Source organism: Lathamus discolor, chromosome 3 (genome assembly GCF_037157495.1).
Source record: "Lathamus discolor isolate bLatDis1 chromosome 3, bLatDis1.hap1, whole genome shotgun sequence".
Classification (NCBI taxonomy): Eukaryota; Metazoa; Chordata; class Aves; order Psittaciformes; family Psittacidae; genus Lathamus; species Lathamus discolor.
The window spans coordinates 23,615,725-23,637,293 of NC_088886.1; the positions used below are offsets into that span (position 1 = coordinate 23,615,725).

Below are 21,569 nucleotides of genomic sequence, written 5' to 3' on the forward strand. Positions count from 1 at the left end.
CTCTTTGTTCAGAGCCTCCTAAAGTTTTGAAGGGCAGCTGTGAAACGAGTAGGAGATGCTTAATTCTGCTGAAGCAGCGTGGCAGCACCAAGACAGCACTTCCTTGGTCTGTGTTCCTTGCAGTCGGCTCTTGGTACAGCTGAGTGCTAAGAGTATTTCTTTATCTGAAACCTTGAATTCTGCAGAGACCAAGTGCTTACTTCTTAGGATCACCAGGGGAAATTTCTTATTCTCCCAGTAGGGTGGAAATTTCAAGGTCTGAAGCTATAATATATGTAGTCTTCTAACATCATTAAAATAGGGGTTTTCTGACGGTTCCAGTGTAGCGCAAAGAATACAGTGCTGCCTGTGAATTCCAAATCAATCGGTGTTGCGGTGTCATGGTGGAGGCAATTTGAAGGCACTCATCCAAGGCCAGGGAAAGCTGGGACTGCAAGGGTGTGAAAAAAGGAGGGAGGAAACACAGCTCGTTCTTTCTGCTGGTCGTCCCATGCTCCTCTGTGCTACCCTAGGGCTGAAATCTGGCTTCAGTGGAGGCAGCAAATGGAGGCTTTGGGGGTTAGGAAACCATGCATGTTTTCCCTGGAGAAGGGGGAGAAGAAGGTATATTGCTAGGCTGTGAGGTGGAAGATGCTGGATCTTATATGTAGGTTTTACTGCAGCTTTCTGATGCCATTTGATGTAATTTACTCCTCTTTTTTGGTTTTTAAGGTGCCTGGGGGAGGTTGGGAGAGGCTATCCAGGCAGAAATTCTTGGTTGCTTATAGAGTGAGTCCATTATTATTGCACTATAAAGACTTGGATGAGGCATTGCTGGGGTGGGCTCCAGCTCCATCCTGCCTGAATTCTGCCCCAGGCAGTGGCCAGCAGAACAGATGCTATTTGCTTGAGCTGTGGCTGAGTCTGGATTAAACCAACAACTCAGCTAGCAGCCTTTATTGTAATTTAGGAAGTGTGAGGATATATAGAAGAGGATACTTATGGCATTAAAAAACACACAGAAATATGTGGGTGTTTTTGAGCTGGGGGGAGCTGTGTGCTCCCTCTCCTGGGTGATGAGAGACAAGTGATGGAGAGGGTGACCCTTAGGGATGCAAACAGCCGTGCAAACGCCCCAGGAGCAGGGCCAGTGGGTCGGTGTGTGCTGGAGGAGCGGAGGCTGCCCTTTGCCCGTGGCCCATGTGGCAGTGGACTTTGGCAGCAGGGCTTGGGGAGCGGAAGGAGGGCCCCAGCGGCATCCGATCAGGTGTGTTTGGCTGCTGCGGGGGGTGGACAGTGGTGGGAGCCCCTAGCTGGAAATTAGGGGGGGGCCTCTGTGGGACCAAAATGGTGGGTGCCAGGGTGCTTGTGCATGGGGGTGTTTAGAGCAAGGATTTAACCCTGTTTTCACCTGAAAGGCGTAAAAACTGAGCTGCCTCTGTTCAGACCCGAGTGTCTTCCCCAGCCCTGAAATTACCCCAGAGTACCTTAAACTTTGAATGTGATGGGGTGACAAAGGGGTTCCGATGGCATCTGCCTGTGTTGGGGAGGTTTGTGAGCCTTTGGGGGGGTGGTGGTGGTGGTTTGTGTGCCGATGCTGCAAGAAGAACATGGGGGGCTTCCATGGCAGCTGGGGCTTCACCCATGTGTTGCCCTGGGCTGTCATTAGGGTTTCCTCTTCTACATGGGACCATTGTAAGTGAATCTAATGTCCTCTTGAACTGTTATATTCTTGCTGGAGCTGCAAGGCAGGAGGAAACCCCTGTTTCCACCCCACCTCATAGCACACGTGAACAAAGCTCCATTTCTCCCTGCCTCTGCCCTATTTATTTATGTGAGAATAATTCTCCCTGTCCTGCCTGTGTCTTGCCAATATCCCTTTCCCTGCAACACATAACGTGGGGTTTCACTGCCTTGTCACAGAGGTAAAGCTGATTTCTCACCTGCTGGGGAGGCTGTGAGTGGTGGTGCTTTGCAAGGGCTGGCTGGGGGTGCACGAGGGTGCTGCCTCTTGCTCCGGGGACAGCTGGATGCCTCTTGCTTTCAGAATGGACCATTTCATCCTGGTGTTTCAAGGGGCACTTCAACTTCAGGCAGATGTGGAGATGGCTTTTCCTTGCCTCTGGGAATTCTGGGAAGGATGCTGGGTTTCCAGCAGGCTCCCAGAAGCAGAGTAGGTGGCGAGCTTCATGGGGGGCCTACAGCGGAGGTGAAAAGCTGTGTATCAACTGCGCTGTGACTTCATTGCTTGCAGGCCACTAAGGACATTTTGGACCTAATCTCTGCTTCCACCCCAAAACTGCAGAGGATCCCACCGGCAAGATCGTGATGGACCCCCAGGCCCCTGCCCGGCCGCCCCAGCCCCGGGAGAGGCAGGCAGCGCGGGGGGCATGGGGAGAGGCGCACCATGGCCCCCCACTGCAGACCAGGAGAGGGGGTCTCCGCACAGCGCCCCGGCCTCGGCCCGGCTCCTGGGATGCGGGTCACCCCCCTGGCCACCCACCCCGCAGAGATGCTGGCAGGCTGGCTGCCCGGGCTGAGCGCTATGAAGGCAGCTACCCCAGCAGGCCCTACTCCAGGTGAGAGCTGCACAACCCAGCCATGTTCCTGCTGAGCCCCCTTCCTGTTCTAAACCTTCTTACAATGAGATGTGGCCATTTCACCACTGAAATGTGGGGGCTTGTGATATGGGTCCTGCCCTTGGAACTGCACCGGCAACATAGAGAGCAGCCTTGGGGACGCAGTGTGTGAATAGGTGATGTCCAGCTATTAAGTAGCTGGTGACTTCTATATTTAAGCCTGGATAGATAGTAGTTGTATAGACTTCTATATTTAAGCCTGGATAGTAGATTTCTTCCTACAGCTGTGACTTCCGTGGTTGCAGTTTTACAGGCTTCATCTTAGTCCTGAGGTGCATTTTTCTTGAAGGTTTGATTAAATAAATTTCATTTTTACGAAGCACAAGGTGAACAATAAAAATATAAATGGTATATAGGAGCTAAAGGCAGCTTGCAAGCTCAGCTGCTGAAACAGCGGAGGATGGAAGGATAAAATGTGGGTTAGATGATGCTCTCAGCGCTGAGAAATGGCTTTGAGTGCTCCAGCAAATTTGGGATGATTTGCCTGAGTTATTGCCCTCAGAGAGTTATGGTGCGGATATGCAGGGTTTTGCGCTGAGGTTGTATGATACTCACACTGGGAAGTGGGGTGCTGCATGGGGCTCACCAGGTCACTGTCAGTTGTGAAAGACCTAAGGTATGTGAGAGCTGAGTGGCTTCAGCTGGGCTCCAGTGCAGAGGGAGTCCTGCTGGGCTGTGCAACAGACATGGTGGCTCCAGAGCTTGGCAGAGAAGGTGCTTTTGGGGATGTCTCCTAAAATATGGGTGAGAGCTGATCCCCACGACAAGTCCACACCACTGAGCTGAAAGTGGGCATCACCTGAAACTGCAGTGCACAGCTTTCTTATGGAGCCGGGTGGGAGAGTATCTAAACCTTCTGCTGCTCCTTCCAGGAGGGATGCCGGACCAGTTTCTGCTGCTGATCAGGGTACCTGGGCAGGGGTACCTGGGCAGGGGTACCTCACTGTATTTCCATCATTTTCTGCCTCCAAAAGTCTAGTTCTAATCCTTAATGTTTTCTAGAGCCTGCAGTGGCGCCCTTTCTTTCTCACAGTAAGTATGCTGTGTTGTGTTTCAGGCAAGGATATGAAGACCCCCACTGGCAGTATCCAGCAGCCAGCTATGGGGATGATTTCACCTACCGAAGCTACCAGTGGCAGCCAGTGGCCTGGCAGGGTGACAGAGGTAGGGGCTTATCCTTTGGGTCTGCAGACGGAGGCAGCTTGTTGCAGGAGAAGAGGCAATGCTTTCTCCAGAACGGGTGGTTCTTCCAGGGCTTGCACCTCTCCAGGGCTTTCCTGTGCCCGCACTACTGGGTCACTGCTGCTGCTCTCCCCATGCAGCACTGCCTTCAGTTTGCATTTGGGAAACGTGAGCAGGAACTGGGTGCACTCAAGGGGGTGTTTGATCTTGATCTTCATGGTTAAAACCCTGTGTCATTCCTGGTTCCAGGCTGAACTCAGTGCTCATGGTGCTTTGTGATCATGTTGTCTAAGGCCTCATTTTTGCTCTTTCTGGAGTTTCTGGACCGAAGAAAAGGGAGGGGAGGGAAGAGGAAAGGACGTCCATGCTGTGTTGGCAAATGCGTACGAGGCTTTATCATACCTCCAATGTGTTGGGCTAATTTGGAAGCAAATGGGGTGTGCACGGCAAATTGCCTGACTCATTACTTTTCTTTTGCAACTTCATTATGGCTTGCAGCTCTGGATGGGCAACACTAAATCTTGATTCCCTCTCTAGACCTGAGACAGAGGGAGCATTACGGCAAAAGTACCAATTACCAGGACCAGCACTACTACAAGGGTTACCACCCCAACCTGGCCGCAAGCTCCCCAGGGCCAGACAGGTAAGGGTGGGCAGTCTGGGCATCTCCCAGCACAACAATCTGCTGCAAAATCAGCAGGTCTGCGACTGGTCACAAACCCTCTGACCTTCAGGGTGTCTCCTTCTGCCTGCCTGCAGGAAGCAGACCCGCGACTCCTATGACGAGAGCTACACCTTGGCTGCCAGGAAGGAGAGGGCAGGGGGAGAAACCCACAGCGGTGATTTGGGGGAGGCTGGTGGCCAGCCCCAAGAGGTAACCTCAAGTTGGGTAGGGGTGGATGGCAAAGCACTTGGGGATCTCAAAGAGATTTTTGGGAGCAGTCGCTGTGTCCCTCCTTCAGCTGGGAAAGAAGCCGAGTAGAAAAGAGCAGCTTTGCTATGTTACACTCATTGCCTAACAATCTCTGGGGATTGTTATCATGGGTTATTGGCATTTGTGAACTCTCCATATGCTGCGCTGTTGCTCCACCAGGTATGGCATTGTACAGCACTCCTGCATATGTCCAAGAGCAGGACAGAAATCCAGGCTTGGTGGGATGCTCTTCTGCATCCTTCCCAGGTAGCTGCAAGCTGTGTATCATTGCTGGCTCTGTCCACCAAGTCCTGCCCCATCACACTTATGTCCTGACCACTGCTTTGCCGAGAGTAAATGAAGAGGCCAAATCAGAGCTGCTGTGGTTTTGCTCCTGGGCAATACTTTGTGAGTTCCCAAGCCCCATCTGCTGGCTGTCTTGAGGAGTCTGTGCTATGGCTAGGAAAGCTATTGGGCTAGGTTGGTGGCTCATGTCAGTTATTATAAAAGCCGTTGGGTATGATAAAAATCTGATGTGCTATGATGAAAGTGCTATGATGAACCTAAGATGCTGAAGGGTGTGACCTGCTCAGATGGGAACCGGCTGTGCTGTGCTTCCTCCGCTGGGCACTTCCATGGCGCAGCTGAGCCTGTCTGGGAGCAGAAAAGCAGCGGTGTCCCCAGTTTCTCAGCCAGGTTTGTGTTTTCTCCTTTCCTTGCAGCCATCAGACCAGCCCAGCCTGCTCCTGCAGTACCGTGAGTCGGGGCTCAGCTCCAGCGGCTATGAGCTCAGCCAGTACATCTGTGATGGTGCTGACCACTATGATCCTGCTCTTTCAGGGACCTGGGGCCTGGCACAAGCAGGTGAGGTGTGATGGGGCCCTGGCCCCCTCTGACAATGGGAGAGCAAAGAAATAAATGGCTGGCATTAGGCAGCTTGGTCCTTTTCAGGAGGATGTTGTGCAGGCACAACTCATGACTTTAGGGCTGCAGGGCAGGTCCATTGTCCAGTGGCACTTCTATGGTAGGTGCAGGAGATGCCATGCATGCCTCCTGCTTTAGAGGTCAGTTCTAGCATGGGGGTAGTCAGTGGAAGGTCACTTAAGTTGGGGGACTAGGTTGGGACCTGGTTATGTCCTTCATAGTGGGGGTGGTGTGGGGTCAGGGTGAGGGGACTCACAGTGGCCTGTGTGTCATTGCAGGCAGGCCCTTGGTGTCCACCCCAGCCCCAGTGGTACCCCTCAAGTTCTCAGTGCCACACACGGTGGTGTGCTTTGGAGCCGGAGGCCAGCTGGTGCTGGTGTGTCCCCACCACGCTGCCAAGGGGCAGCTAGCCCTTGTTGAGCTACACAGCCTGGAGGTATGTCACAGCCTGTCACCCCAAACTGTCCTCTGTCCCCTTGCGGGAATGACTCCATTCACCGTGAGGGATGCAAACACTGTTCTCACCCAAACAGCCTCCTTAGTAACCTTCTCATCCCCTGCAGTCATCTTCTCTCCAGCCCACATAAAGGCCCTGCATTGTGTCAGCCTGTGCCTGAGCATTGCTTTCAGCCTCTGGGTCCTGCGTCCTGCTCTTTCAGTTCTGTAACCCTTGTCATCTGTGACCCGTTCACAGTGAGGTACAGATGTGGTCCATACCTCTTTGAAGGATAATTCTACTCATCTTTCTGAGCTGCTTCAATACAGAAGCCATATCCATACCCTCAGTCTCCTATTTTGCCTCCCAAAGCGGACAGATGCCATCCAATAGGCATTTTTTTCCTGGACCTTAGCACTGGTGTCCATGTGATGGTTTAGGGTCTATGCTCTGGGGTTATCTTAGAACAGCACAGAGAGTGGGTTCACCAGCACTGTTGAATCTTGGCGCAAGCATTGACTTTCAGCTAGCCCAGCTGTGGCTGGTCAGATTGCTGAAGTCCAGCTGCCGAATTTGCTCTTGTGTTATAGGTTGTCCTTCATGGCACAAAAGAGCTGGAGGAACTACAGGCCTTCCCGGGGCCCCTGGCCAGGTATGCTGCATAGGCAAGTCCAGGAGCTGTGGCTTCCAGGCTGTGCTGGCATGGCTGGCCTGGGAGCATCTCTCCTTTGTGAGGAGACAGGAGCTCAAGGCAGGCTTTAAGGTCCCCATGATACCAAGATATCTGCAAAGGCCAAGAGTAGGTTCAGAGTGGGAGCCCAGCCCCTTTGCTGTGGTGTAGGTTGGTTTGTATTGTGGGAGATGGGGGTGGTTTTGAATATTCAGAGTGTGGGCTCAGTGTGGTTTGCATGTCTGACCTTATTTTGTACTCATGTCCCAGAAGACTGATTTTTGGGAGTTTTCTTTGGATGTCAAAAGCTCTGGGTCAGCCCGTGATTTAGCTTTTCCTAAAGTTTTTGTCCCCCAGGACTGCTGAACACAGCAAGGGCAGACTCAGTATGCATCTTCATCCAGTGTGAGCCTGGGGATGAATCATGGTGCGTTGCATCAGGTTGCCTCTGTACCGTACTGGTTACACCAGTGTGTCTTCTGGCCACTCAACCAAAGAAGGAGAGAAAAGGAGTGTGCAGAAGAAGGAAAGCCATTTACTGAGCTAAAAGCTGCTTATGCCCAGAAGCTGGGTACAAGACCTAGAGGCTACCATTTGTGCCAAATGGGATTTGGGGAATCTCTATATGATATGTTGGTGTGATTGAGTCAGGATCAGCATCTCAATCCCCAGTCCCTCTACCCTGGCTGATCTCAGCCACCTTCTCTTTCCAATGGTCTGTTTATTTTATTGTAAGAGAGCAGCTCTGCCTGGCTTGCACATAGCTTAAAGGTTTCTGCTTCTGTTTCATACCCAAAGGGATTATATGGTCACAAGCATGTCTTTCTCTCTATACTATGCCTGTTAAATAAAAGATACTGCCTGTATGTGTGCCTGCTCCTGCAGCCTTGGGCATCCGTGGCTGTAACAGCAACACAGCAAAGCAAAACTGAGGTTCTTTGTAGATGAATGGATGAAAATATCAGGAGGGTAGAGATGCACTCTGATTCCCTGAAACAGAAGTCTACAGAGTCATAATCATTGTAACATTTAAGCATTTTTGAGCTTGGTGTGGCCAATGTGGTGTGTCGTCATTGGCACTGGAGATCTCCATCTGTCACTTTGAATCTTTGGCATCCCCATTAGTGAACCTGGGGACATGTTGAGTCTCATGTCCTAGATTGCTATGCCTTGGGTTTCTGTTGATGCCTCTGCCTTGGGTTTCTGTTGATGCCTCTCTTTGCTGCTGTAGGGAAGATCTGCACAAGGTGGACGTGATGACATTTTGCCAGCAGAAGATAGCCACAAGCTGTGATCTCTCAACACAGAGAGGCAGAGATTCATGTCTTCTCTGGAAACTCCTGGTCCTTCTCTGCCGGCAGAATGGGGTAGGTGTCCCGTGGAAGGGGCTGACACTTTTGATCTTGGAGGTGAGACAAGTTATACCCCCTAGATGCCGCTTGATCCAGTTGCTGTTTTTAGGGGCGATATACCTTAAACCCCACCCAATCCCATAGTACAGTCAATCAGTTTGATACTGCCTGGGTAGCTGGAGCAAGCCCTTCTCTGTGACTGCTTTTCATCCTTGTGAACTACCAACAACCCAATGCTATAGCAGCTGTGAGAAGGACTGGTGCTACCTTCATTGAGGAGCCAGTGCTTATGCTCGAAAGGGGATTATTCCCTTAACCCAATGAAATCCACCCAATCTAATCTGTGGCTTCAGAGCAAGTCTTATGAAGGCCTTGCTAGTTGTGCTGAATCTTTTGTCCTTCAAAAGTGTGTGCTGGTGGCCAGGGCTGGTCTTGTTAGGGAGATGTGCTAGGATGAGCGTACAAATGTAAGGTTGTCAGACTGCAAGAGCCATCAGCCTTTACTTGTGGGGCAGTCTCACTCCTCCCCTTCCCTTTTGCAGTCCATGGTGGGCTCAGACACAGCTGAGCTGCTGATGGAAGACTGCAGGCGCCAGAAGTACAAGAGGCAAAACCCTGCAGCAAACCTGATAGGCCTGACAGATGACGAATGGATGTCGCGTCAGACGGGGACACTGGACCTCATCACAGGGGACATCCCTCCTGTTGTGGAGACACAGGCACAGATAGTGGAGAAGTTCACCAAGCTCCTCTACTATGGCAGGAAGAAAGTAAGTGGTGAGTGGGATCCAGGACAAAAGGCTTTTTTTCTTGGTCTTTTTGGCCTCATCAGACAGTTTTAAAGGGAAGGCTGGTGAAGAGGTGCCTTCTTGGTTGTGGGATCAGCCCTTCAAGTTGTGTTTGTACAACGGGGCTTATGGCAGTGATTTCCCTACCATTGGGAATTGGGATGGGGCCTTTAATGAAGACAAGATGTAGAGACTTCTACCAGCACTGTGGGTTTAATTGCAGCTATGTGATCTCAAGGGGTATCAAAGGCCACAGAGAGAGAGGGGGATGGATGCATCACTATCAGTGATGACGCTGATAGTTAACAGGCAGCACAGACCTGGAAATCCAGTAAAGACAATACTTCTATGAAGGTCCCAGTTCTTGCTGTGGTAGAAAGATAAAGGGGCTTTTGTGAACTCAGAAGAGTCTTTTGGAGGGTACTAGTTAAAGCCAGAGCAGTTATCGGAGCTATTTTCTGAGCTGGGTGAGCAGCAGAGGAAGGCAGGGGAGCAGAGTTAGTGCAATCCCTTTTTTTGTTTCTACTTTGTCTGTAGGATGCTCTAGTCTGGGCCATGAGAAATCATCTCTGGGGACATGCCCTCTTCCTCTCCAGCAAGATGGACCCTCGGACCTACAGCTGGGTGCTCTCTGGGTAAGTTGGAGCAGCTAAAGTAAGGTACAATGCTCTGTGACTCGCTCTGCCAAACCTGTTATCCCTCTGGGTACCTTTAGCCTCAGTGCACTGAATTAAAAAAATCACTGATTTCAGCTGACCCTTTCAAAGGGGGCAAAGTGGGGACAGGGCATCCATTCTGATGGGCTTCCTAATGGATGGGAGAAACCAAGCAGGAGCTGGAAAGCAGAAGGAAAGGCATTTCCTGGAGATGTAGGGTGGATTTATTCTGAGTCTTTGGCTTTGCCCTTGCTGCTCTAGTAAAAGCCATTGGGATAGGGAGAGCTGAGCCATCTTCACCATGATCCAGCCTAGTCTGAGCTGTTCGTCCCACTTGTATGACTGTTTTCTGGTGGAATTAATGTACTTAGTCTGGATCGGGTTGATCCCTTCAGGGAGAGTTAAGCAGACATTTTCTGTCTTGTGCAAACCGAATACTTACACGGAGGTTTTATCCAGTGTTGCCTTGGGGACTTGCCTGCTCTGAAGGTAATGCAGCTAATCAGCTTGGTGGGCTGTTGATCCTTTCCCCCTTCTCCAGGAAGCCCCTCAGGACACTGCTTTCCTGGGGCATTTGGGACATGCCCTTGAAGGTGAATGAGGGTTTGGGGTCCCAGCACAGCAGCCCTATCTCCATTGTCTCTTCACAGGTTCACCAGCACGCTGGTCACCAGTGACCCCCTGCAGACCCTCTTCCAGCTCATGTCAGGAAGAATCCCTCAGGCAGCGCTGGTCTGTGAGCAAAAGGCTGGCCCCAGCCTGTGTACCCTATGCTGTGACCTACCTGCGACATCCACCTTGTGGTGACCATCTCTGTTCACCTTCGCTCCCCTCTTGTTTCCCTCCAGTGCTGTGGAGATGGCACGTGGGGAGACTGGAGGCCTCACCTGGCTGTGCTGCTGTCCAACAAGGTTGGAGACACGGAGCTGAACCACCGAGCCATCGTCACCATGGGAGACACTTTGGGTGAGCCCAGGCTGTTGTGAGCAGTTATGTTCCTGCTGTCATGTGATAGCGGGTGGGCACCTGCAATGTTGCTGTGCCTGTCCATGCTGGCATGGATGTGCATTGGTGCCGAGATGAAGTGTGCATGCCTGTACCTGTGCAATAGCAGGGATGAGGTGTTGATGGATCCCACTGCCCTTTGTTCTGGCAGATAAGTCAGGCTCAGGTATATCCATTAACTGCTCTTTTGGGGATGACTGGAACAGCTGGCTCTGGGGAAGGCATATGTAACTGCAGGGACTGAGATGTACTCCTGGTGGTGGGAACTCTCAAGGGTTTCGTGCTAATAATGACGCCCTACAGAGCTGAAGCTGGAGCTGGTGCCTGGTCAGGCTCCCCTGGTTCTACCACTGAAACGAAACACCTCCTAGGTGCAGAAACCAGCCATTGAGGAATACAGATGAAAAGCAGGGAGAAGGGAGGGGTCCAGGTCTGCGTGAACAGGGAAGAAAAGTGGGGTGATTGGGATTGGGTTTTCAGTGAGCTTGGAGGCCTGAAAGCAATGCTGGCCACACGGTGACCTCTCAGGACTAAGTGTTTGTCGTTTTATCTCCCATCCAGCTGGCAAGGGATCAGTTGAAGCAGCTCATTTCTGCTACCTGATGGCAGATATCTCCTTTGGTTACTTCGGGGTGAAGGCAGACCGCATGGTTCTGCTGGGCAGCAGCCACAGGTGAGTGAGCCAGGAGGTGGTGCTTTCACCCAAGGGACATATCCCACCTTCTCCTCATCCCCGGGATCTCACTTTTATGCAAAACCAATCCCTGTTTGTGGATTTACTGCTGTTAATGTGAACTTTGCTCTGGGCTTCTCCAGCTGCAGGCTGGCACAAACGGAGGAGCTGTGAATCTGTTTATGGTGCTGCCTGGGAAGAGAGCTCTGCTCCTCCTTGTTGAACCTGTCCCTCTCCTCTGCAGGCAGGGGTTTGCCCAGTTTGCCAGAATGGAGGCCATTCAGCGGACGGAAATCTTTGAGTACTGCCAGCGGCTACGGCAGCCTGAATCCTTCCTGCTCGCCTTCCAGGTAGTGGAGATTCACAAACACATCTGGTGCAGCAGCTCAGACCTGCCCCAAAACATGCATCCATCTCTCTGAAGCCAGGGATTCAGGCTGCTTTTCAAGGCTTGTCTCCTTGCTGGTGCCCTGGCCAAGGGGTTCCTCCAGAATTTGGGTCATGGTGTGTTTGATCAGTGCTTGCCCAGGTCTGGTTGCTTTCCTGCTTTCTGGGGTAATGGATAGGCTTTTCGTATTGCAAATAAGTCTGCTGCTATCTCAGGCACTGCACAGATCGGGTGAATAAATGAGATGGTAGGCTGGTGTCTTTCCCCCACTGCCTGTTTGCTGGCTCTGGGCTGGGCTGGCCTTGTGACAGTGCTGTGGTTTGGGGAGCTGGATGAGGCTGGATGGCCATATGGGGATGCCAAGTTGCAGATGACCTCTGGGTGATGAGAACTGTGATGCTGAGTCATGCTGGGATGATGTGCCGTGGCAGAGGGTGCCCATGCCTGTGAGCATCTCCTACCCTCATATATCCGTTCTGTTTCCCTCTCGCAAGGTATACAAGCTCCTCTATGCCTCTCTCTTGGCTGACTATGGACTCCCAGCCCAGGCTCTGCAATACTGTGAGCAGATTGCCACTGTGCTCCTAAGCCAGGATCCATCCAGCCATCCTGTCCTGGCCCAGCAAGTGATGAAGGTGAGCCTTGTACCCCACTGCATTCTTGGCAGGATATGATCCATATTCAGGACCTGGTGTGGTGGGAAGCATCCTTGGAGTTTCCCATGGTTGGGGGTGCTTGGCAGCTCTGAGCGGCCCCCCAGGGTTTGCTGTGTATGGAACACAGCAAGGCCAACACCTCCATGGTGCCTCTCATACCTATGGATCTGGGATAGAACCAAAGGAATTGTGTTGACTGCCAAGCAGGAGCAGAGTTATTTGGAAGCAAAGGAAGTTTTGTATTCTGGAGAGGCTTTTTGAACTTATAAATGGCACAGACTTGAGAAGCTGAAATGTGAGTGTTTCACATTTCCCCTCCAGCACCATCCCACAATTCCATTTACCTGCCAGGGGCTCTTTTGGGTTCACAGTGAATAGAAGCATGTCCCAGCTTGTAGCACTGAGCCCAGCTCTTCCGCTTCATGAGCAGGGTGCTGGGGCTGGGAGGGGTGAAGCAAAGTGTCCCAGCTTTCCCGGAGCAGGCTGGGCTCTCGGGAGAGCAGGTCTGCCTGCTCCGTGCACATCACCAGGGCAGTGCTGAGGCTGCTTGGAGCCTTCCTCTGTCGGGAAGGGGACAAAAGCCATGGTGCTGTGAGATAAGGGGCAGCAAGGATGCCCTTCTGAAGCAGGTGCTGCAGAAATCGCCCAAAGCTTGCCTCACACAGCCCCCTTATCACTGAAACCTATTTACTGCCTAACAGCCTCTCGGATCTGCTGTTCTGCTGGGGATAATGCTTCTCCTGGGAGAAAACACTTTCATCTGAAAAACTAGTGCATTCGTAGATGCTCTTGTCTTTGATGTTTTAGACTGTGTTACAAATTATGATACACATTAGTGTTTGATTAAGACTTCCCCTCTTTTGAAGCTGGGGACGATATACAACCAGGTGCTGGTTCATTAATATTGGATCAAAGTGCACATTAGCTTTTGGATTAAACATTCCCCCCGTTTAGGAGTAATCATGCTTATAATTTCCTCTTTCCTGCAATTGATTTAGGATGAATGCATGTGTGTTTGCAAAGAGATGGGACAGTGCATCTCTAGGTCGTGCAAGCTCCTGGCTGTGCGCTGGGTTACTCTGTTTTCTGTGGCCAGCCTCTGTCTCAAGCTGGGCTCTGACTGCGTGGGTCTTGTCTTGCTGTAACCTTCTGGAACTGGGAAGTGTTTTGTGCTGGTTTGGACTTTGTTTTAAAAACTTTGGGAATAGGAACATGTGGCTGCCTTAAATCATAGAAGCATAGAAGGTAAATGAGTGTGAGGGAGCTTGATAAACACCAAAGAAGTGGGTTGATACCAGTAAGAGAAAATTCAGTAAAGGCTCAGATGTAGAACGGTGCTTTAAGTGTCATCTCCCGTCATCCAGCTGTCTTAAACTGCATCCTTATCTAAGCAATTTCCCCAGACTGGGATTTAGCTCTGCAGGGAGCCCTCCATTTCACCCTGGGCTGGTGGGGTGGGTCACCCCAGAAGAGCTTCTTGCTGCGTTGACAACAGCTGCTGGAGCCCCATGTCATTGAGATGGCTGAAGCCATCCAGCACGGGCCCCTCTCTTGCAGGAGAAATTAAACATGCAGCAGCAATACTGCAGAGAGGAACCTGGGGGAGATAGTGGAGCATGGAAAAAATACTGAGCAGCGACATAACAGGATGCTGTTGCAGAAAAAGAAACAAACCTAATGTTATAATGTTGTTTTGGGCTATGAGAACAAGAACGGCATGTGTGAGACACCGATGTGATAACCCCTCATGCTCAGGCCTCAGGGGTCTGGGCTGGGCACAGTGGCCCCGCTGGGATGCTGCACTGGGAGACAGGGCCAAATTGGAGCAAGTGTGGAAGAGAAGAGCAGGGGTGGTAAGAGATTGAGGGGGAAATGACCTCTGAAGAGGCTGTGAGGTTGTTTTTTATAGGCAAGATCTGCTGGGGGAGGATGGGGAATGTGATGACAGCCCTCTGGCACGCAGGAGGCTGTTTTTCAGGGGGTGGTGCCTGACTGTCCCCACAGCTTCCGCGGGAGCAGCAATAGGGAGGCTCGGTTTGCAGCAGGGAAGATTTTCCATAGATACTAAGGGAAAACCCCTTTAGGTGTAAGGATGTTAAACATCAGGACAGTCCTGGGAGGCTGTGAAATGTTCCCCTTGGAGATCTGCAGGCGCAAATCAGACAAACATGGGCACATGGGGCTTTCTTGTGCGTTGGCAGATGGATGAGGTAACCTCAGGTGTCTCCTGTCCCCGCATTTGTGTCTCCTGTGTGGCTGCTAGTGACGGTAATGCTTGTTGCAAAGGTGGGAGAGGAAACAGGCAGGTGAGCCTTGCTGAAACCTCGCCAGCTCGCAGCCATGCTCCCAGGGTGGGTAAGGGGTCGATGGCTGATGGGAGCTGGTCTGTTTCTGAAGCTCGTGGCAGGGATATCCTGCAAACCCGCCTGGGGCTCAGGCTGGCTGTCAGGGGGCTGAAAGGTGGTCCTTTTCCTCGGAGGAGAAAAGGATGGTAACAGTAACCTGCCTCTGTGATGTGATGTGAAGAGCATCTTTGGCATCCTGACATCTTTGTGGAGGTGTCTGAGGTAGCCCTGCTGGCAGGTTTATCTGCTACAGCAGCTCTCCGTAGCAATGCAGGAGATGAAATAAATCTTGCACAAGAGGCTAGTGTTACTTTTACCCCCATATTATGAAGTGTGGCTCTGGTGCTGTTTTCCCCTGAGCCTGTGTGCTCAGTCATGTGCAGTTGCTGCAAGGGTCGGTCTCTTCCCTGTGGAGCTGAAATGCATGACGAGTGTTGTTGCCCTCCTGGCTCTGCAGCTGGCCGAGAGGCTGAAGCTCTCTGACCCTCTGCTCCTGGAGATGCCAGAGCAGGACCAGATGCTGGAGCCTGACTGGCTGGTACAGCTCCGCGACTGCTGCCGGGAGTGGGAGGTAAGGAGGAGCGGGGATGCTGTGGGGCAGCCAGTCTGTGTTATAGTTTGTCTGCAGGAGCATCCTCCTCCTCGGCCCTGCATCAAGGGGATGGGTATGGAAGTTTGACTTCTGTTGCTGCCCAGATGCCTTTCTGCTTGGCTTGTAAGCTCAGAGGTGTGGCCTCTGCTGTGGAACCTGCAACTTCAGCAGGACCAGGGGGTTGCAGCACCTGAGGGTGTGGGCAGTGAGGGCTGCAGAGTCTTCATGGGGCAAAGCACACCTTTTCTTGGCTCACGAAGGGCGGTTGGGCTGGTGGGTGAATGATGGGATCTTTGTAGTGGGGGTATTGCAGATGACGCTGGTGGGGCACCACCTTGCAGGTATGTTTTTTTGGTCTGGTTCTTGGATTAATGTTCTTGGTTCAGGTTTCTTGTTTGCTTTCGGTTTTGTGACCTTTTCTGTCTCCAGTTTCTCTCCTGCTGGCTCTCAGCAGGGTAGCAGTGCAGCCCCCTTCACTTGCTGGGAAAGATCTGTGACCATGCTGGTACAGATCTCACCTGTAACCTGGGCTCCTGCAGCCTGGGGTGGGTCATAAGCCCCAGACCCACAACCATCATGCTTTCCTTTATATTGGCTTTGTGGTTTCCTTAGTCTGACCTGTGCCATCTTTTTCTCTGTCTGTTTTATCACGTTTTCCCTCTGACTCCTTGCAGGTGGAAGATGACCTCCCACTGGACGTGTCACCCACTCAGCCAGGGCTCTTCTGTGCTGCTGCAATGATGGCAGGTAAAGAAAATGAAGCAGCAGGTTGCAGTCACCACACTGTGCTTCTGTGCATGTGGAGTTGTGCTGCCACGGCCTGGAAGGCAGCTCCCTGCTCCCTGGAGCATTTCTCAGCAGCTACTCCTTCCTCCTTACATCCCCCAGGACTCCAAAGTTTGCTCCTGCCTGCATGCACCCTTGCAGTGTGGGGCTGCCAGGGGTGGGCTGCAAACAGAGGGGTTGATGCCTGTGCCCTCCATACAAAGTCTGCGTAATTGGGCATGATTCCTGCAGCTTCAGGAGTCCCTGCTGGTGCCATGAGAGGAGAATGGGGGCTGGGGGTGGGCAGCATTCAGCATGTGCCTGCGGGCTGAGCCCCGGGGGAGGCAGCCTTGTTCCCAGGCAGTCCTCTGAGGGTGCAAATTGGAGCTGAACTAAGGGGATTTCACACTGGCAGAGTGAAAGATTTGGGAAGGAGCTCGCCCTTCTGTGTCGGGCTGCAGCATGCCTGCTGCCAAAGCTGCTGCATTTCCCCTTCCCTTTTCATCCCTTTGCCTTGCCTCTTGGTTGACCCCAAGAGTCCACTCCAGCCACAGTCCACCCAGAGGGTCAAGAGACATCAAGATCAAGGACATGAGCTTCCCCTGGGTGACTGTCAAGTAAAGGGCTGGAGAGCTTTCCTTTCCTAGCTGGGCAGGCAGCACACCCATGGGGTTGTCCCATCAAGAAGTTCGGGGGCTGGTGACCCATCAGTGTTGCTTCACAGCCACTTCTATCAGCAGGAGACCCCAGCACAGCCCCACTGCTCCTCACAGCTGCTTAGATACAGCTTTCTGCTGGGAACACTGGCACCGATGGGTGAAGAAAGGCTGTTGCAGACAGGATAAAACATGACAAAAATCCCCCAAGCCATTTCTTCCTATCAGCTTTCCCTGCTGCTTCCAAATTCCTCTTCAAAGAGCTCTCCCAGGCAGTAAAAGGGATCATCAATCCTGATTGCCTTCTGCTGCTATCAAAGGCTGAGGCTATGATCATCCTTCCCTGGAAAAAAGTCACAGATACGATGGGATGGCTTCTCTGAGGGACCAGATCTGCTCTATGTGGTCTCTGCAGCTTGCTCTCCCAATGTTTTGTCCTTTTGTTCATCGAGAAGGCCATCCAGAGTCACTGTCTGAGGGAACTGTATGCAGAGAAAGCTCACTTGGTACTGAATTCATCCATCTTGGAAAGACAAAGTCCAAAACAAGGTGCTAAGCTGAGATCTGTGTGGTCACAGTAACCTCCCCATCCATCCTTACAGCGTGGGTTGGCCTCTGACTTTTTCTGGCTGAGCTTGCCAGGTAGTGTGGAGTTGAGCATCCAGCCTCCTCCCTGTGGATCTCGAGCATCTCCAGGCTGTGAGGGAGCAGCTCATGGGTGTGAAGCCAATCCTGAGCAGGCTGGAGGCAATGTCAGCAGGCAAAGCAAAGGGTTTTATAGCACCGCATCCAAGAGGTGTCATTAGTCTGTCTCCAGGCTCAGACCTACGGGGTCTGGGTCCTGCCTTGCCATATTCCATGGTGATAAAAGAGAAACTCTCCAGTGCCCAGCATGCTCCTGGCTGGAGGCTGCAGAGCTGGACCAAGCAGGACACAAACCTGGGACCAACAGCAGTGTGCTGCCTGCACTGTGACTAAAACCAGGTAGAGTAATGTGTGTATTAAATAAAACAAGCCCCACTTGCTCAACCTACCTTTCAAACAAAAAAACCCCAACCAACCCAACTCTGAATAAATCTGCCCAAAGCAAGGAACTCGTCCGTGGTTGCTCCTGTGGAGCAGGAATGAAGGCTTCCTGATGAATTTTCTTTTCTACTTGGGGTGTGCAGCAGGAGTGGACGAAAAGGCTTGGAGGCTCCTTTGAAGTTCTGGCACATGCTGCTTGTGCTTAGCTTCTTTGCTTCCATAACATTCCCCTTCTAAGTTCATTGGCAACCTCAGGCATGTTCCCAGGAGGTCGCAGCTCTCCACCCCAGCCCTGTCTTTCACAGCCCACCTTACCCGAAGCCTCTGAAGGGTCCCTGCTCCTGTGCTGTGCCCTACCTCATCCCTCACCCTTTTAAGGTCCCCGCGATCCCTTCTCACCTCCCTGACTCCCGCTGATGTATAAAGGAAAAGGGGAGAATTCTGTGCAATGACCCAATGAAATTATAAACTCTGGAGCAAACACTTTTTGCAGATGAAGAGCCTGGCCACGAGCTTCCCCAGAGCAAAGGCTACCAGCACGACCAGTACCAGCCTGTGCCACCCCAGGGATCCAGCTCCCAAGAGGATGTGTCCCTCTGCCCTTTGGCACCTGCTCAGGACACAGCATCACCACTGCTCAGCATTGGGCAGGAGCTGCAGCCCCCAGTGCTGGACCCAGGGACAGCCACCCCTCTGGGAGCCGTTTTTGCTGAGCCCCCTCTACAGGCACCGCCACCAGCAGGTAAGGGCTCCAGCCTTGTTTCTCTGCACAAATGCCTGCCCCAGTTAGCAGCAGGGGCACGGTGTGTCCCTCAGGGATGTGTGATCCCTTATGGCACGTGTGTCACTTCACCTGCTGCTCCCTGCTAGCACTGCCTTCACCCAGCACTTCATTTCCCTCCAACCTTGTCTCAGATGGGAAGCCATGCTTGCCCCAGTGCTGTGCATGCAAACCAAATCCAGCAGCGCTGGCCGCCCTGGGCAGGTGGGCCTTCATTTTTAGGCCATCCTGCCCAAAGCAGCAAGGAGGACACCTGTGGGTTGTTGGCAGTGCTGCTGCTTCCCTGCTGGATGGAAAACCAGGTTCCCATCCAGCAGTACACGCCAGGTTTGAGAGGCACTGGTGCACCCTTGTGACTTCCTCCCTGGGGCTGACAGGGACCAGAAAGGCCTTTTACATCTCCTGGTCAGGGGGAGCATCTTGGCCACGCAGCCTTGTTCTGGGGTGGGATGATAACAGCACTGAAAATGCCTCTGATAGACATGGCAGGAGCAGTTCTGGTCAAACCCTGACTGTCCTTCCCTCTGTTCCACAGGAGAAGCTGGGGAGCCCTTGGGTGCCCTGCTGTCCCCTGAGGGGGTGCAGTCATCCCTCCCAACAGTGCAGGTGAGGCAGAGGAGTCAGAGAGACCATCCCACTGGGAACTCTGGGGGGATGTGGGACTTGCTGGCTTATCCTTCCACTCACTTAACTCTCAAAACTCCCCATCATGGTGCCAGCTGTATTGTGTGATGGATTAGGGTAGTCCTCCGCAGCCTCCTGCCTCTGGGGCTGCCTGCTGCACCCTGCTGTGGGTGCTACTTCTCCCCATCAGCTGTGTAAGGGATGCAGAGGTCCCTAGGGATGCTATTTAAGTCTGGCATGGTGGAATCCTGGCAGCACCCTAATAGTGCTTTGGGGTGGCTCCTCTGGGAACACCACATGGCAGCTGCATTTCCAATGCCGGGGGGGGGTTAAAGGCAAGGGCTCGGACTGTCTCGGAGAGCTCCACTGCGTCCTTGGAAGATGACAGCCGGCCTTCCTCAGAGAGCGTGGCCGAGGATACTGCTGAAGAGCTGGCATCAGCAGAGGCACTGAAGCTGGATGAGGACAAGGTGAGCATGCCAGAGCTGATATGAAGCCTCATGCTCTGAGCTTGTCGGCCTCTGATGTCTGGTGTCTGCCCTGCCTCTGGTGGAATAGTGCCTGCTGCTGGCAGGCCACGGCATCCTCCATTTCTCATCCATTTCCACTGTTTTCCTTGGTGACTACCTCCACTTCCCAGAACTCTGGATTCAGGTGGTTTGGCTGGTTTCGGTCGAAGCCCACCAAGGAAACCTCTCCCAGAGATGTGTCTGAGACTCCGCCAGACTCCCCCACACTGGAACTGCAGGTAGGAGACAAACAGCTGTCTGGTCCCTAAGTAACAGGGTACAGCCATGAGGATGGGTGGCAAGGCTCCACCATTACCCACTTTATCCTTGTGCAGGTGGCTGGGCTGTGCCATCGCACTGCTCTTGATGGCCGTAGCTGCTCTATGTGGGAACAAGAGCAGGAGCAGGAGCCCTTTTAGCCTGGAAGTTAATCCTTGATTAATAATAATTGTAAATTTACGAAACCTTTTTGATCCGGGAGGTCCTCTGAGCACTTGGCAAACTCTGTGGAGACTGCTTGCCCTCCGCTGGAGCAGAAAGCAGCAGCTGCAAGAGGCATGGCTTGGGCAGGTTTTAGGAGCTGAAGGGAAGGAAAACCTCTTTAATTGGAAGCACAGCAGAGAGGGGGAAGCAGCCATGCATGGTTATCCCAGTCCTGGCTGAGTCCTCAGGGTGACATCCCTGACTGCAGTCCTGGAGCAGAAAACGTGATATTCTTCCAAAACCAGCAGGAGATGAGGAGCAGAGTACGGCCCATGGACACTGATGGCCCCTTGCACTGTACACAGCCTTGGTGTCCAGCCTCCTGCCTAATTTTCACCTCTCCAGGTGGTTTAGGCTGTGACTGCCCTGACCCTGTAGCCCCTCCTTAGCTTGGTTGCCTGTAGCTCTTGGGGTACCCCATCCTGCTGAGTGGTACCCTGAAAATGTGGTGTGGTATCTGGTGCAGAAGTCTTCTCAGCATGCAAGGAGCTTCTGCTTTACATGGGTGGATGTGGTTTCAGGAACAGACATCACCATTCCCATCCGACACCCCTCTTGCAGCTTGGACAGCCCCTTCGGCTCAGCCTTCCTCCAGAAACCCTGGTAAATGCCACATGGGTCCCCTTGTCCCTGTCCCTGTCAGCTTTTTAGAAGCTGCTTTTCTCAAGTACTGCAATTGTCGCATGCTCCAGCAGGGTTGCAAGGTGAAAATGCTTTTGCTGTCACTCCGCTGTCCATTGAGATGAAAGGATCATGGGAGTCAGCAGGAGAGCAGGTAAGGAGAAGACAGAGGTATTTGTGTGTGTTGGGGGGGAGGAAAAGAGGTGTCCAGGACACCTCTGTATGTTAATTTTCTTTCCCTTCACCCTCTCCAGACTGGGTTCCACAAACATCCACCACCAGTGGGGGCAGTCCCCCTGTTCAACCCTCTCCAGGTCTCCCAGGTGAGAGCATCCTTCTAAGGTGTTGCTGGACAGGGCTGAGGGTGACTCCTGGCTTTTTGGATGATGCAGATTGCAAGCAGTCTGCAATGGGATGGGGATGCAGGGGGGACCAGCCCTGGGTAAGAGTTTGACTTACAAGATAATGAACTGGGGGAGGGCAGTGACAGGGAGGTGTGTGAAGAGAAGGGAAAGGGGGTGTGTGTGCTGTGTGTGTGTGATGCTGGTGGCTACATCCTGAGGACAGCAGCTCCACATTTTCAGGTACACCCCTCCCTAACACCGTATCTTTCTCTTCCCAGTTCATCACTGCCTCCCGACCCACCCAACCCAGGCTGCTTTCCCAGTGGCGCTACCCCAACCCGCTGTGAGGCAGAAATCAACAGCAGTGACCATTGCGAACCAAAATGGTGTCTGTGATTATTTGTGAAGCGGGTCTGGGCTGGGCACAGTGTCCCCGCTGGGATGCTGCACTGGGAGACAGGGCCAAATTGGAGCAAGTGTGGAAGAGAAGAGCAGGGGTGGTAAGAGATTGAGGGGGAAATGACCTCTGAAGAGGCCGTGAGGTTGTTTTTTATAGGCAAGA

The 21,569-nt window shown here is 52.5% G+C and overlaps 1 protein-coding gene across 5 annotated transcripts; it reads left to right on the plus strand.

The window, feature by feature from the left end:
- The first annotated feature begins 1,158 nt into the window (after positions 1 to 1,158).
- On the plus strand, positions 1,159 to 21,391 carry SEC16B (SEC16 homolog B, endoplasmic reticulum export factor). Of its 5 annotated transcripts, none has more exons than XM_065674110.1 (26): positions 1,159 to 1,246; positions 2,234 to 2,558; positions 3,676 to 3,782; positions 4,338 to 4,443; positions 4,560 to 4,674; positions 5,436 to 5,577; positions 5,916 to 6,073; positions 6,664 to 6,725; positions 7,975 to 8,110; positions 8,638 to 8,865; positions 9,421 to 9,518; positions 10,190 to 10,271; positions 10,388 to 10,505; positions 11,106 to 11,217; positions 11,462 to 11,567; positions 12,100 to 12,240; positions 15,064 to 15,177; positions 15,873 to 15,945; positions 18,139 to 18,387; positions 18,962 to 19,032; positions 19,386 to 19,520; positions 19,691 to 19,798; positions 20,564 to 20,645; positions 20,735 to 20,817; positions 20,909 to 20,986; positions 21,286 to 21,391. In XM_065674110.1, exons 2-26 carry the CDS (start codon positions 2,308 to 2,310, stop codon positions 21,352 to 21,354), a joined length of 3,024 nt encoding a protein of 1,007 aa, XP_065530182.1. In that variant the 5' UTR covers positions 1,159 to 1,246; positions 2,234 to 2,307; the 3' UTR covers positions 21,355 to 21,391. The 5 variants fall into 5 exon arrangements, with proteins under 5 accessions (XP_065530182.1, XP_065530186.1, XP_065530185.1 ...); XM_065674114.1 differs by having other exon boundaries at positions 20,918 to 20,986; XM_065674113.1 differs by having other exon boundaries at positions 20,738 to 20,817.
- Positions 21,392 to 21,569: the final 178 nt, after the last annotated feature.